The sequence below is a fragment of the Stegodyphus dumicola genome, chromosome 2 (genome assembly GCF_044657685.1).
Source record: "Stegodyphus dumicola isolate Sdum_Otavi_A_Nest chromosome 2, ASM4465768v1".
In the NCBI taxonomy this organism is placed as follows: Eukaryota; Metazoa; Arthropoda; class Arachnida; order Araneae; family Eresidae; genus Stegodyphus; species Stegodyphus dumicola.
Window position 1 is genome coordinate 84836957 of NC_140769.1, and position 16742 is coordinate 84853698.

Consider the following 16742-nt stretch of genomic DNA (forward strand, 5'->3'; position numbering starts at 1 on the left):
ATGTATGTAAAACAAATTAAGTAAACACTGAAATCCATCCCATACTCTATTCGGAACAAAACTAATATAAATTGTTCTCTTCACCTGTTTCTGTTAGACTATATATTTCTAGATTTACAGAGATTTATAATTTTATTTAGCTCGAGTTTTGAGAATGTGCTCATCAAACATAATAAAAATTTCGAGATTCTAACTTTTCATTGCAATTATTTTTTTAATGTATTGTAATGTTCCGCGGCCCCAACCTGCACGCAACAATAGTGGTGACTGCTATGAACTGGAAAGTACACAAAGCCTTGAGAAGGGTTGAAATCCCTTTTTATTCAACTTTAGAAATTACACATGCGTGCTCTTGACGCTCACAAACTTCGCCGACCCGGCGGTAAAATAAAAATAAGAAACTAAAAATGAATAATAACAAGTTACTACCTACGAGGCTTTTAAACGTAACTAACCTAACCGAGTTCTGAGATACAGCTGATATTTCAGCAAACTTCTGAATATTAAGTTGAAAGATTCAACTATCTGCCGAGGCAAGCACACAGGCCGAAACGCGCGGTTCTTCAATTTCTACCTAGCCACCTTCACGCTCGTGAAGCAAGAAAAACACTTTCGAACTCGTTTCCCTTCTATTTAACTCAAATACTTCCGCTGACAATTTGAATACTTTGCGCGTTCTACTAAAATTTACATACTCTGGCATTGGCAATTCCAAGGGAAAGTAAGGCTTGACAGGAAGGATAGTTTAAACTTAAAATAAATGTTAGTTAAAATAAATATAAACCCTACAATATAATATTAAATAATTTTGAATTAATAACAAATTAAAAAACAAAAATTAATTAATTAAAATATATATTTATGTATATATATATATATATATATATATCACATGATTTCAGTTAAAGATGATGACTTAGCTAAGTGGGAATATAAAATTTCCTGAATCAAATATTTCTCTTACTAAACCACAATATTGTAGAACTATGCACATCTTTTCTATCTCTGTCACCGCTGACACGGCGTCGTGCTACATTCTTCCTCTTCCAACAATATGAGAAATATAAATATTCTAGACATAGGTAAGTTTAGAATTTCAAATGAATTGGGGCCGCAAATGTGAATTGAAATAAGTCCGAATATTTTATCTTATTCATCTGCCAAATTTGCTCTGTATTATAGATCAATATGTGCGATCAGAATTCCTAACTTTATTTCACACACACATATATACATATATATCTATATATATATATACGTTTATCGTACATGTGTTACGGTGAAACACCGAAATCTGGAGAATGTCGGCTTTCACGGGTGAATGTCAACATTCACATAGTCGCTTGTTGTATGTCCGAAATATTTTCCAAATACTCTTATTTCAGACTTTTCCAAATACCGGTAAATGTCGACATTCACCATCTACTAATGGTGAATGTTGAACACATAAGAATATTATATTTTCTTCTCCGTAATTCGGTCGCGAAAAAACGCACTTGAAACTTAAAATAAGAACTTAAGAATATAAGAATTTGAAACACACTGTACATTCAAAATGAGAAAGGAAAATAATAGAAGTTAAAAACTTACTAAATTACGTGATTCAAATCTTATTTATTGCAACAACGTAAACTATTAGGACACTTTCAATTGCCCAAGAGGCACTTGCTTTTACAACTGCATTTATTTGTGGAACGCTTCCTTTTCCAATGAGAGCGTGTACATATACTCCTCTCTTTTCGACCTACACCATAGCATATCTGTGATTGTCGACATACACCGGTGAGGGTCCGAATGTACAAGAATGTAATGCAATATTCGATCTTTCACCGACGCATTTGGTGAATGTTGACATTCTCCAGTGAAAGTCGACATTCTCCAATATCGACCTTTCACGATAACATATATATATACGATTTTATATATATATATATATATATATATATATAATTTATTTCCTAAACAATATTGATTAATTGATTATATTATCTCCTAAGTTTAATTAAAGTTGAATTATTTTAAAATAGTGAATCCATACTGGTAAGTTATATTTTGAAAGATGTTTTGAAGTAACTTGAAAGTACATTGTTAATAATGTTTTAACGGGGACTGGAATTAAATCATCATGAAGAACAAAATTTCAATTGTAACAGGAAAAATTAAATTAAAAACATGTAATCATTGTCATTGATCGGAAATTAGTTGACTTTTCAAGGGGAACAAGCAAACTCCCGTATATATATAATCGTTTATTGCAATTCATGATCGGAAACGCTTTCCTGGCGCCATAGTGACGAGAAACAACATAAGAAAAAAGGGTACGAACAGTGTAAAGGTATTTGTTTATTATTCTTAGCGCAGCGGAAACTAAGAAATAAGAACAAAATCAGGGGATCGTCATCAAAGAAAGTATTCGAAAGTTCCTTCGGAAAGTATCCTATACATGGGTTTGGCAGGGGTAGTCCAGTGCATTGTTCAGAAAGATCACGAGACCTCACTTGCATTACACTTCCTCTCGGGGTACGTCAACACATTAGTGCACGAAACCCCTGTTAGAAGTCCAACAGGAACTTGCGGCACATATCGTGGCAGCTGCTGGGAATGTCCTGGGGATACACGGTATTTTCCAGAATATCTTATGTTCGATGTGCGAGAGATGTGATACCTGCATTAGGGTGCAGGTCGTAATTTCGAACACCTTCTTTGAGGTCCATAAGTGTCTAATTTTGTTCCTATTTTTTAATTTCTCTTCTGCTAAGCATAACTGGTGTCCGTTCTTTCTTGTGTTTTGCGTTGTTTGTACCGGCCAGGAAAGTGTTTTCGGCCATGTTTTGCCATTTCATTTTTCGTCATCGTCGTCTCTCTCATATATGTGCATAATTACTTATGACACAAGTGTTGCTACTATATGATGAAATTTACAAACACGGTGTTTAAAATGCTATATATTCCCATCCGAAAATATCTTTTTTTCTATCCTCTTGCTCTTCAAATAAGAAATATGGGTCCTTCATTGTAAAATCTCCTGGAACTTTAATTCTTCTTTTTTCGAGGTCAATGGAGAAAATATTTCAGCATAGGCAGCTGTCAATATTCAAACATTAAATTGTAAAAGCCATTAAAATGTAGCCGAAACGCTCAGAAAGGTTTAATTCGCATAAGGATTTAGGAAATACATTTTGAAAGATTTAGCAAATTTTCCTTCAATAAATTTAATGGAACAGGCAAAAGAAATTACAGGGAACAATAAATATATGAGAAAACAGATATTTCTTTTCCTAATTTGTTTTGCTTTGTTTGATTTCTTTCTTTATTCCTGTATAAATAAAAAACTTTAAGAATGCAACTGAAGATGAGAATAAATTTTTCAATTGAAAACAAATGGTGGCAAAAATCCTAGTGCTGCTCTGCTGGACGACGAATTAGACCAGCAATATGTTCCGAATTCGGAATAACGAGAGAAAATTTGAAACCTGTGCAGCCTGCGATGCAAAGAGATTGATCTGGGAGAAAGATTACTTTAATGAGGAAACTCGGAGATATTTTAATGATGTGTCAGGTTACCTCTACTGGATAATAATAAGAAATGGTTAAAATACGTAAGTAAATTATACAAAAATTGAAGAAATTTAAAATATCTGGCATGCGTATGAAATAGTAATTGATTCAAAAAATAAATGAATCCAAAAATCTCAAACTTATACTCGTTTAAATACAGGTTTTGCTGATTCAGAAAGAACGTTACGTGTATATCTTCTAAAATGCTTTTTCCATCCTTTGTTTGTAGTTGTTTCATTTTTCATTTCAGTTTCATTTTTCCTCCTGTTTTGCAGTTTTCGCCATTGTTTCCCTCTGTTTTAAGCCACATGTTTATTATTACTATTATTATTATTACAACTTATGTAAAAATTAAGTAAGGAAAAGTAAGACATTGAAACTTTGCAAATTATTACGCTCTACGTGAGATTCATGGAGGTCGTTTATTGCATACAAATCACGCCAAATGCTTTAACTTTTCTGCTTGGCTTTAGGTCAGAACAACAAAAGCAACAAATTCGCCCTTTGTAGAAAAACATTCTGTCAGGCAATAAATCTACGGGGAGATTCTTCCCTATGAAACTGAGCCAAAAGTGTTATATAGTATCTAAATATGGAAGTGTTGTACATGTTAAACGTGATAGTCGTTGCATTACTTTCACTTTTTTACTACTGAATTAAAGATATACTGATTATTTTGTAGATTGGAAAACCCTCCTTGTGATCATGAAAAGGAGCAAAAACTGGAAAACGAGAAAGAACTGGAAAAGAAGCGAGAACCCGAAAAGATGCAAAAACTGGAAAAGAATCAAGAACTGAATAAAAAGGAAGAGCAGGAAAAGAAAGAGAAACTGGAAAAGAAGCAAGAACGGAAAAACAAGAAAAAACTGGAATTGACACAAAAACTAGAAAAGAAGCAAGAACTGAAAAAGAAACAAAAACTGGAAAAGATACAAAAACTAGAAAAGAAGCAAGAGCAGGAAAACATACAAGAATTAGAAAAGAAGCAAGAACTGAAAAAGAAGCAAGAGCAGAAAAAAGAGCAAAAACTGGAAAAGAAGCAAGAACTGAAAAACAAACAAAAACTGGAAAAGCCACAGAAACTAGAAAAGAAGCAAGAACTGAAAGAGAAGCAAACACTAGAATGGATTCAAAAACTAGAAAAGAAAGAAGAACTGAAAAAGAAGAAAAAACGGGAAGAGATACTAAAACTAGAAAAGAAAGAAGAACTGAAAATGGAGAAGCAACTGAAAGAGATGCAAAAATTAGTAAACAAAGAAGAACTGAAAAGACAGAAGAAACTGGAAAAAATGCAAAAACTAAAAAACAAAGAAGAACTGAAAAAGAAGAAGAAACTGGAAAAAATGCAAAAAACAACAAACAAAGAACTGAAAAAGAATAAGAAACTGGAAAAAAAGCAAAAACTGGAAAAGAAGCAAGAGCCGGAAAAGATGCCAGAACTGGAAAATATAGACGAGTCAGAAAAAACGCAATACCTGGAAAAAAAGCAAAAAACGGAAAAGAATCCTAATCTGAAAAACAAGCTGGAACCTGAAAAGAACTGTCAAACCCGAAAAGGAAACCGGATGAACTGCGAAAAGAGCCAGAACTCGATAACGACCGTAGAACGATTGATTTAATGACCAAACGAAGCAAGACCCGGAAAAGAAAAATAGAACAAATAAATCATACACCTGCTTCATTTTACCAAAATTTATTATCAATAACATACTTATTATGAAGAACTTTATGGTATTCTTAGCATATGGACAGCATTTGATAATATTTTGCTCGGTAAGTGTAACTACTGATATATTATTAGCTAGTAATTAGTCATGCTAACTTTAAGATATCAGCATTATTTAAGCAGCAACTAAGTACACTCTTTCGTAGTTCAGATCTATGTTTTCAGTGCCTTTGATGGCTGCGAGGTCTTCCGGTTTTACCTGGAAAGTCACAGTTTTTTGACTTTTTTAACACATAGCTTTACACATGACAGTATTTTTCAACAATAAACTTATGTTATGCTACTGGCTTTAAATTTTGCAAATAAATATTGCACGGCTTATATTTCAGAATTGAACTCATGAAATTAATTTATACAAATTTCATTCATACACCCACTAGTGATATTCTAAATAATCATTCTTTTTAAAATTTGTTTGACCCTGAGAGTTGTCTTATCGAAATGCAGATATTTGTAGAACTTTATATCAAGATTCAAAGAAACGTTCAAAAAGGAATGTTTATCCGCTTTTAATTATGTGTTAATCATCTTGAGTTGCATTACTAAGATTATAATTCTAAACAAATTAAAAGCTATTGTAGTATGTACATTAGCCTTTAATTTGCTTTCGCATTGTTTAAATGTAGTTTGACATACCACAGTTTCCGTCTCTACTCAGGATTTTTCTAGTGTAAAAATTCAAGATTACAAATTGAAATGAGCGAAAAAAATAACTTTTAAAATGTGTGTATACATTAAATCAGAATCATAATATAATTAGAGAAATAAACTGAATAATATATTATAAAGCGAATTTATATCAATTTCGATTTCTTTCAAAATAGAGATTCCTTCGCACCTCACAAATCTCACAGAAACTCTCGGTTTGTGATTCGTGAGTTTTAGTTTTTTATATTTGGAATTTGGCAGCAATATGATTCACTGTTACGATACAAATTCTTGCTCACAAATTGGTTATCTAACTAGAAAATGGTATAACTAAAATAAAATAAATATTATTAGATGGAAATGTTGGTTTTCTTTGCGTTTATCTGAATGGTATCGTATATATAAACCTGTTGGAGATTTTTTTTCCCACACATCGAATAGAGACACATAGTCACATAATATAAAACATCTGACTACATTACTATAGCGTAAGATGAAGCTCTACAACATTTCTCTATTACTTTAGACTGTGAAAGATTTGTTAAAGCATTACAGGATCATACTCTGAAGGATCTCGCCGTTCTGTTTCATTTTCTTCCCCCTCGAAAACACATTATCTTAATACAATAGATTACTTTTGAAGGAATGGATTATTTGAAAACCTTGTAACTGTAAGAATTATTCTTTGACGTTATTACACAAAAAGCGGTTGAGAGCCTAATCTTTTGCTATGCGCTTTAAGATGTATAAAACCATTTTGAAACGTAAGGCCTACAAACCGAAACGTAAACTTTATCTTATTTCTGTACTATTCATTAGAGTTATATACATTCCCATCAATAGATACTGAATGGGTAAATATTCTGGTTACCCAAATCAATTCTTTTTTTTTTTCCTCTCTTCTTTTTCTTAATTTTAAATAATCCGGAAAGTAAAGCTATAGAAAATTTCACTTCTTCATTAGAAATCTGATTTGGAATTTTGTTTTCCGAGATAAAAATTTTAATTCCTTATCTCTTTTCTCAACACAAAGATCGAAAAACGTAACATCGACATTTTGAAAACATTTGTAAACTAATAGAAGGGAAAAAACAGAATATAATGGTTTAGCAAGCATGTAAATATCTCTATCACTTAAGTTTCAGCTATGTTTGTTATAGTATATTCAGGCGTATAAGACGCACTTTTAAAACAAAATGTAAGATGGAAATTTATGGGTGTGCGCTGTACGCCAGCTATAAAAATGTTATGTTTGGAAATATGGAAAAAGTGAGCATACGAAAATTAGATTTCTGGGTGTAATTAATTTTTTTTTTTATTTAAACGAAATAACACAGTTTATGTATTTAAAAATTTTCGTTATAAAAATTCTGTTTCATTTTCACTTCACATCTGATCCATACTTCCATAGATCCAAGTTCCTCATATTCGGCTTAAGTTATATCTTCAAGCACATCATCGAATTCTGTTTCATTTTCGCCGTCACTTTTTCTCTGATCCACAGATAAATAATCATCTTTCGTTTCAACTAGACCGTCAGATATACCACATATATTAAATGGGTTTAATTTTATTCCGTGCTTTTATTATTTACTGACACACTATTTATGGACTGGCATGACGTATTTGGTCTCCATTTGTAATTGTTTTTTTCACCTTTACGTTTGCTCGAGTATTCCACTGACGTTAAAAATATTCTATCGATGATTTATTGACATATATGTCTAATATCTGAACTAATGGCAATAATCCGCCTGGATAAACTCTCATATCTGTATAACACTCTTTCAACAACATATTTGTGTTATCCGTTAGATGGAGGCTGAACATGTCCCAAAGTATTGGACTTTCTTGATTATCTCAGACAAAAGGAAGCTTTTGCCAAATATTTCTTATCCACAGTTTCACGACATTTTTCTCCGCCGATCATTTCTCGTGAATACGGATGAAAACACTTTCGGGAAACTGTACTTCAGCAAAGATCCGTCTTTCTTTTAAAGATATCGATGGGATTTTAATTTCGTACGGTCGGCTAAGCAGGAGATCAGTACGGTGAGTTGAGATTTCTCGTTGGCCTATTGTTTCTATGGTAACCGTTATTTTTCTTTCATATCAATGTTTATTTATCTCCTACCGTATAAAAACTACTGGAATGACATCCATATTTGCAACACGTGATAGTAATTAAATTTTTCCATATTTTTAAAAACTCATCAAAGTTTTATCTCTATATTTCAGAAGCCTTTGAAAAAATTTTGTCTTTTTTTCTCGGAGAACTGAATTATTCCGTGAAGTAAATCGAATACAGAAACTCAGTTTGCTTTAGAGTTTTCACTTCCATTTGCACTCATTTTTTCTATTTTTAAGGCAAAGAAAAGTACGCTGTTTCTTGCTACAATTAATCCATTCTAGTGATGATGGGGATTTTCTACAATGCAGTTTCCAACACTTTCGCCGACGGTAAGCTATTTCATTACATCTTTGTGCAATACACATTTATTCTTTGGCGCAATAATCATTCTAAAATTTCATGCCTCTTCCACTCGTGTAGGAAGCATTCACGAAAACCAGACTGCATGATTTCCATTTTCTTTCGCAAACTGAATGACTTAACATTTGAAACTTGCATTGTGTTTGTTTCGTTCGGCGAAAGCCATTACTTCTGCTAAAGAAAGCACTGGATGAACTACACTTCACTAAAATGAAATGTGATATCGTTAATTCTTTGATGTTCACATCAGAACCACGGCTTCAAATGACTACAGAAAGAAGAAACATGACTCCTAATTCCGCAAATTCACTTTGGTCGAAAGTGCACTCTTATCCAAATTATGTTCCTTATTTCTCGAAATCCTAAAATAACATTCTCTTCCACATCCAGAATGAATACAAATCACCTCCTACCTTGCAGAAATATTTTCCCCTATAATCATTTCTCCTGCGCACCACCTTATCGCTTGCCAACCTGCAATGTTTCCGCATTTGACATATTTGATCGTGTTTCCTAAGGTATGAAATAATTAAGAAGAGCTGTTGCAGGATATGATGTTTTTTGTATTGCCAAACCACCATGTGTATTTTATTGCTTTCTTTATTTACTAAAGACCTGATGCACTGTAATTAAGCGATATAAGAACTTGATTTATATGCGATCACGTTTTCTTATACAAAATGTTCCAACAATGTGCTTATGCGTTGTAATTTCATTTATTCAAAATTCAGACTAGTTATATTTATAAAATTTTCAATAGCAAACGAATGTTTTAAGAAAACAGTTTAAACGTTTTGGGTCAAGATACTTTTCAAAAAAAGTCTAATCCAAGAATTATTTATATGAGAAATTTTTATGTAAAAACAAATGGCGCACATTTTTACGTTTGAAATTTACTGGCATATTCCATGCCAAATTTAGTAAGAGATTTCAGGATTTTACCAGATATAGGAAGTCAAGGATTTCTAGAATAATTTACAAAGTCAAGGACGAGTTCTGTCTATTTTTAATTGGTATTTTCATTTCCAAAATAGAACGTTGAAAATTAAATTTTGAGAGAAGTCTTTTTAATTTTTTTGGCACGCTGCATAATGAGTTCATTTCAAAAAAGCTGAAAATAAAAGTATCAATTTTCTACATTTTACTAATTATTCTTTCCTCCAATACCTAGACTTCATTTCGGAAAATTTCCTTTTGGTTATAATAAATAAATCACAAAACAATTGACTGAGGTCAATCGAAATCAGACGGAGATACTTATGTTCAAAATTATTTCATAACGAGTGCAAACTTTTTCCTCATAAAATTATGAGTGTCGGAGAAACGTATGAAGAGCTAGGCTTCGTAATTTTTACAAAACAAATGACTTTAAATTTAAAAGTACCAAAGCGCAAACATTTACGTTTTTCAAAACACATTTGTACTTGTAAGTCAATGCCTACCACAAACGACCAAGATCCGGTCTGAACTTTTGCAGACAGTGCACAGACATGCGTTTCGAGTACCTTTCATTTTGGTTATTTGCGTATGCCATATAACCTTCTCAAATATTCTCATGCTTGTGACTCAGAATTGAATTATCATTTTAACTGATATTTTTATGTGATGTGTAACAATAATTTTGTTTATTTTTCAGGATGAAGATTCAGGCCCACTTTGCGCATACCGACTGTAATTTGAATAGCCAGTTTACAATAACAAGCTTAATAGTAACCGACCGTCATAAGGAGACGCCCGAGGCTTAAAGGAACGCGAATCTCTAACAAATTTGCAACTTGTGCAAATGTAATTTTGACTTTAAAATTCTTTTATTTTCCCTTTCTCGTGTCAAAAATGTTTTTCTCTTTAATATTTAACTTTATTAACGTGAAACTTTAATTTAAATTTTTCTTTTCGCTATTTTTACTTTAAAAAGATTTTAAATTCTTTCATTTTACAAAAGTAATACTGATTTTAAAAACTATAAATATTTCCTTTTTGTTCTTTATTTTAAAAAATTGCTTTTAAATGCTCGCTTTATTTATTTTACAGAAATAATATATACTCTTATAAGCTAAACATATTTCTTTTTCGTATTTCTATAAATGCCATTTTTTAAAAATATTTTACTCCTTTTTATTAAGGGGTGTTGGAAACCCTATAGCAACAATGTTAATTTGGACATTTTTGGATTACCTTTTCTGAAAATCTACTGTTCTTACAGGCTTGAATGTTTTTCCGTAATTAAAGTATATCTATCACCTCGCGCCCTTTCAACCAATAGTCAGGTTCGTCTATGCACTCGCCATAGTAGGAAAATAATCTCTATCTTTGAAATTTTATCCTTTAATTTATTCCACATAACGGTACACAATACACAATAAAACAAATATCACTAGTATAGTATACATTTAATTATATACATAATATAAGGCGTGCAAAACATGTTTTAAGTAATCTCAACTATATACATAATATAAGGCGCGCAAAACATGTTTTAAGTAATCTCTTTCCACACGGCATAGCTGCCGGTCCAAGCGCTATAGTACCAAGTCTCATATTCACCCCACCAGCCTGCTTCGATCGGTTTTTCCGAGGAATCTCGAATTCTTTTAATACGGTGTCTTTAATCATAATATTGTTATTTCAATCCATTTCATCGAAAGTCGCGATCAAACTTTTAACTTTTGTTTTTAAACTCTGCAAAATAATTTTCCCTTCTTCAGAAATTTTATAGAGATTAAGAATCACTTCAGCATGATGTAAATTATTTTCAAATGTTTCAATAATCGTTTTCCTTGCTCTAAGAATCTCTAAGAATCTCCTATATCTTAATAAAAATAAGAACCTTAATTTCTCATTTGCATATAAAATATACTTTCTCGGTGTCTACTGGCTTTAACGCCTGACATTCGAATCATGTTATTAACAGACATAAAAACAATTTTAATTTTCTAAATTAATATGGTTAATATATAAATTAAGAAGGACTTACCTTTCATCCCGATAGTGAAAATGTCGAACGAAGAGCACAACTTGACGCTGTAAACTTTAATCATGAGCACACTGTATTGGCACGTAACTTGACATGATTACAACACGGTAATTCATGTTACCCCTGATTTAACTTTCCACGATTTCACTAGGATGATGAACACTGATGATCACATTTTACCACTCACTGGCTGTTAACTTTTTAGCACATCACGCTTTCACAAATCTGATGAACTTATTCGCACACATGGCCTTAAACGCGCCATTTCCTTTCGTCATAAATATCTTCTCACATTCGTGAATCACATCGTAGATCCATTCGTGAAGAACTATCACCGAATTTCATTTTATAAATTTCAGTAACTTTTTACGGCCATATATATTTATTATTTTCACTATTTAGTGATTTCCTTTTTCACAATCTTATTCCATCGACTGCGCCGATTTGCACATCGCGCCGTTTCCACTGCGAGGCGGGTTCGTCTGTTTCTCATGCACTCGCCATAATATGAAAATAATCTCCATCAGAAATTTTATTCACTAAATTATTACACAATACACAATCAAACAAATACCACTACTATACATTTAGCTTAAGTTATCTCTTTGCACACGGCATGACTGCCGGTCCAACCGCAAAAGTCACAAGTCTCGTATTCTTCCCACCAGCTTGTCTCCACTCTGTTGTCCGGCGTAACTACGTCCCTTCCTTTAACCGTCTTTCGCCCCTCGCGGATAAAATGTTCTGGAAACGTATTTCGCTAAGGGAAGGAACATCACAATAGCTAGCTGAATATCAATGCTGAATTTGAAAATGCAAATATCAGAAATCCTCATTTTATGAAATGTTTTCGCTTTCAACACCCCTTCAACTATTCTATTCTTTAAAGTCCTTTCTCTTTTTTTCTATTCTGATAAAACTTGATATCTAAATTTAATTCTTTGTCTTTTAATTTTTAATTTTATATCTCTGGTCGCATTTTTCTTTAACGATTAACATTTTGCATTTGGCTTATTATTATTATATTAAAATTATGCAAAATGAACAAACAGTAAATAATGAGATGCTCAATTAAAAACAAATACAGATTTAATGATAAAAGGGAAATTTTAAATGTCATTACAAACAAGATTTCAAGAGGTTCTAGAGGCCGTTGCCTAAAAAAAAGAAAACAATTCGTCGTTTCCGGAAGAAATGAATCTTTAAAAAATATTTTCGTTGTCACAAAAACCAAACTTTTTGAAACATTACGTTATTCAAACTCTTACGTCACTTCCGAGTGTCACGTTATCTAAGATGGCATAGGTTTCGGCTACGTATCCAAGCCTCTGGCATCTCCTGAGAGCGGTTGGTTACTACACCTGTACCAACGATAGTGAACTTCCGGTGATATCCTTCTGCCTGTACCTGAATGAAACTGGCTCTTTTTGACGGCACACTAACGAAACACTAAAAAATCATGATTTAAACGACGATGATTTAAATAATTTAACTGGTATTTTAAGGACGAGGATTTAAATTAACTGCTGATGATTTTTTATTTAGGTAATCGTGAGTTTATGGTTTAGTGATGAAGAGTATGATTAATTGAGTAGGATGATAATAAAACTTTAGGTGATTGGGCTTTGTATCTAGGTGAAGATCTTTTATTTTGACGACGACTTCAATGATGATGATGAAGATGATACATAGGATGGTTTAGAATGACTAATGTGATTTGGGTGATGATGGTTTATCTTATTCTGACGATGATCAGGGTGACGCGATATACATGATGGTTAAAATGACGATGTGTATTAAGTGATAATAAATATTTAGATGAATTTGATGGTGACATAGTTTTGACTGATGACGATTTTATACATGATGTGAGAGTGATTTATATAATAATTTAGAGGAGTTAGGCAATGAAGACAATGATTAAATGAGGATGAAGAAGATGATGATTTGGTTGATATTGCTTTCTATTTAGATGATCTGGAGGATTATGATTTATCTATCTCGACGATGATAATGGTGATGATGACATATACGACGGTTTAAACTGAAGGTATGATTTCGATGATGATGATTATTTAAATGATGGTATTGAATTATCTGGTGATTATTTTATAATTTCTTTCTTGGTTATTCAGATAACAATTTTGATGGTGATTTAGACGGTTGAGGTGATGAACACGATGATCAAATGAGTATCATATTGTTGATGGTGGTGATTTAGATGATACTGCTTTTTATTTAGTTGATTTTAGCTATGATGATTTATCTTAATTTGGCGATATTTTCAATGACGATGATGATGATAATATATATATGATGGTTAAACATGAAGATGTGTTTTGGGTAGTTATGCTTAGTTAGATGTCTTAGATTAGCAGATGAAGTTGATTGGATTTAGAAGGAAATTTATATAGATGATGATTTAAATGAGTTAGATATTGATTTAGATGAAGGTATATTCATTTGATAATGATTATTTAAACAATAAGAGGGTCGTCCGAAAAATTACTTTGCCGTAAACCATAAAAAACAAAGTCTTATTACCTGGAAAGACCTACTGCAAAAGATACAGCTATATTCCTGCTACATCTCAGCATAAGAAACATCGGAACTATACCAATTGTCATAGCGTCGGTTACCTGTTTCCATTAGAGTGTCATAGAAGTCTGTCGCCTGGGAAGAAAGGCAGCCCGTCACAGTTGTCTGCAACATTTCACCTGTGGGAAAGTGTGCCCAGACAAGAACATCTTCAGGTGCAATAGCACGTGGAAGTACTTGACAGGAAGATCGGAGCCATAGGATGGATGGACATCTCCCAGTGAAACGTCTGCAACATATATTTTGTGGAATTCCCCGTATGCGTCCGATGTTGTCGTAGGACACCACAACACCAGCACTGAGCATCCCAAACCATTTGTTCTGAATGGCTCTTCAGATGTTCTCTAGTAAAGCGCAATAAAGATCAGCTTTCACCGGAGCGCCACTCGTTAATACGTCAATGAGCAGAATGCCTTTACTATCCCAGAATACCGTGGACTTCAATTTCCGTGCATAGACTGAGGATCGTCCGGCGCGTGGAGCCCTGTGACGCCAATCAATCGTGAGTTGCTGGTTTCTGTGGTGAAGTGAGCTACCCACATCTCTTCACCTGTAACGATTCTGTTAAATTGCTTTCAATAAATAGATTTATGTATCTGCTGCCTCTAGTTCTTTGTGTTTAAGTTTTGAGTATTCGAAATGGAACTCAAATGCAATCAATCGTATATATAGATTACATATCAATTCATATATTTGAATTAAATACATATTTACTTACCGGCCCGAAACTTTCTTAACACGTTGAGCGCGGCGACGGTCACTGGGGACCGACAGTGAACTTTCCGTGTGGCCGGCGTCGGTCCCTGGGGACCGGTACTGGAATTTTCGTTTGCCTGGCGTCGTCCTACGGGACCGACAGTATAAGTTAAAAAATAAATATAGTCTCAATGAAATGTGATCAAATTTAGCTTTAATGAAATGTATTGAAACATTCTAAACAAAAATACGGCTTAGCTTTAAGGCTTAGCTCGCTGCCGGCTGAACGGAAAGGACAGCAAATTCGGCGCCGAACTCAACGTGTTAATTGGAAAGCCACCGCTCGGCCTTAAAAACGCAGAGCAGTTTGATTTAAATAACCCTTGATAACACTATTCTATAACGTTCTTTGTACGTTAAAGTACATATAGCACATGAGTGTGCATCACACAGTAACATTTAGTTATTGTACATTGTTTTTAATCAGCACTTACTAGCTGAAGTTTCGTCTTATTAAACTATCCATATTGGTGTTTTTAATGCTCCTAAATTGTTTTTTTATATAAATAATGGAAATTACAATTGGGATGATCAGTTCCATAAAACTCTCAGTATTCTGCAATCCTAACCACATGACCAATGGTGCCCCAAACATACAAGAAACAAACAGGTATTTACAAGTAGGAATGATATCCGAAACGTTTGCTTGAACAAAACTCAGAACAAAATAAAACAAAAGGTTCGAATCAAAATGTTAATATTTCATAAAAATGTGCAGGATAATGTTAGATGTAAAGCCTGTTTTCGTTTCCCTGGCAGACGTACTAGGAAGTTTCATAAATGAAAGTTTTCTCTTTTGGTGGGATAGTGGCTGTAACCTATACATCGAACATACATTGCTGGACAGTACGTGTATAATTACAGATAGATAGATATAAGTAATTAATAGAGTATTTGGCAGATATAAACTCATCATTCAGATCTTCGAAAGTGTTCAAATAGTAAAAACACGATACCGTATGATTTCACCACTTCACTTATGATGTATACTATGCCCATATGAGGTAATTCTGCCTGTTAGAGTTAACTAAATCTTAGCTATTGAAATATAGCATTTTAAAATTCTTTCCATGTGAATTTAACATGAATAATTTTACTCTGATCACTCTCTTTCTTTTCTGTTTGTTTCTGACTTCTAGCCATCTATATCCAGTTCTATATCTTCTACTTGTGCCTCTGATATTTAATGTAACGGCATTTTGCTTTAGAGTAAATAGATTTAAAATAATTAAAAATTACATTCCTATTTTCAAAATACTTTTATTAATATTTCAAGGTAAACATTTTGATATTCGTCAAATGGAACTCGAACCTAAAATTTAATTTTTATTAAATCTTTAATCTGTTTCCTGCACTATGCATAAAAGGTCCCTTTCTTGTTAAAATAACAAAATCTATTTCAGATTTACTAAAAATGAATCAAATTGCAAATTGCTTAGATGACATTTTTCAGCTGTCAGAATACATTCCATTTAACTATGCAGTAACTCGAATGATTGTTTGCAGTTAACAATATGTAAAGAGCTGTTTGGGCCAGGTCGAGAAACAGGTGGTTTACATCTGAAGGAAACGAATGTTTGACAATGTCTATATACTATATATAAACTAATTATTGGAAACTTCCACGCAATGTCCTTATGAAATAATTCACTGTATATTAGAAAAATACGAGAAACAGACGCATATTTTTTCGAATAAAAAAAATCGAAAAATTAAGTGCTTATTTAAGTCAAAAATCTCAGGCGAAAAACTGATAAGGCCTTATAAGGCCTTATGTGTTGTTCCTTATAAGTTATGTGAACTTCCTTATAAGGCCTATTAAATTATGCACACTTTTTGCTGCTGATCATTTAAATTTATTTCTTCGAATTGCTCTTTCAAACTTGAATACCCGATTCCTAAAAGAAAGTTGCTGATTTTGAAATTACGTATACTGCACAATTTTGGTCGTGCGTTTATGAATTTTTTCTAATTTTATTTCTTTATTAGCG

At 32.8% G+C, this 16742-nt stretch overlaps 1 protein-coding gene across 3 annotated transcripts in view; it reads left to right on the forward strand.

Annotated features, from left to right (window-relative positions):
• The window catches only part of LOC146998501 (uncharacterized), a 436472-nt gene extending 421877 nt beyond the window's left edge, over positions 1 to 14595 (forward strand). For 2 of the 3 annotated variants that reach the window (XR_015039470.1, XR_015039469.1), the window contains one exon: positions 10060 to 14595. Coding sequence is in view for 1 of the 3 variants with exons in the window: in XM_085810829.1 (XP_085666955.1) it covers positions 4326 to 5177 (852 nt within the window). In the remaining 2 variants the exon portion in view is untranslated. Of the gene's footprint in view, positions 1 to 4240; positions 5336 to 10059 lie in introns of those variants that run through there. The other variant, XM_085810829.1, reaches the window with a different exon arrangement.
• The last annotated feature ends 2147 nt before the right edge of the window (positions 14596 to 16742 follow it).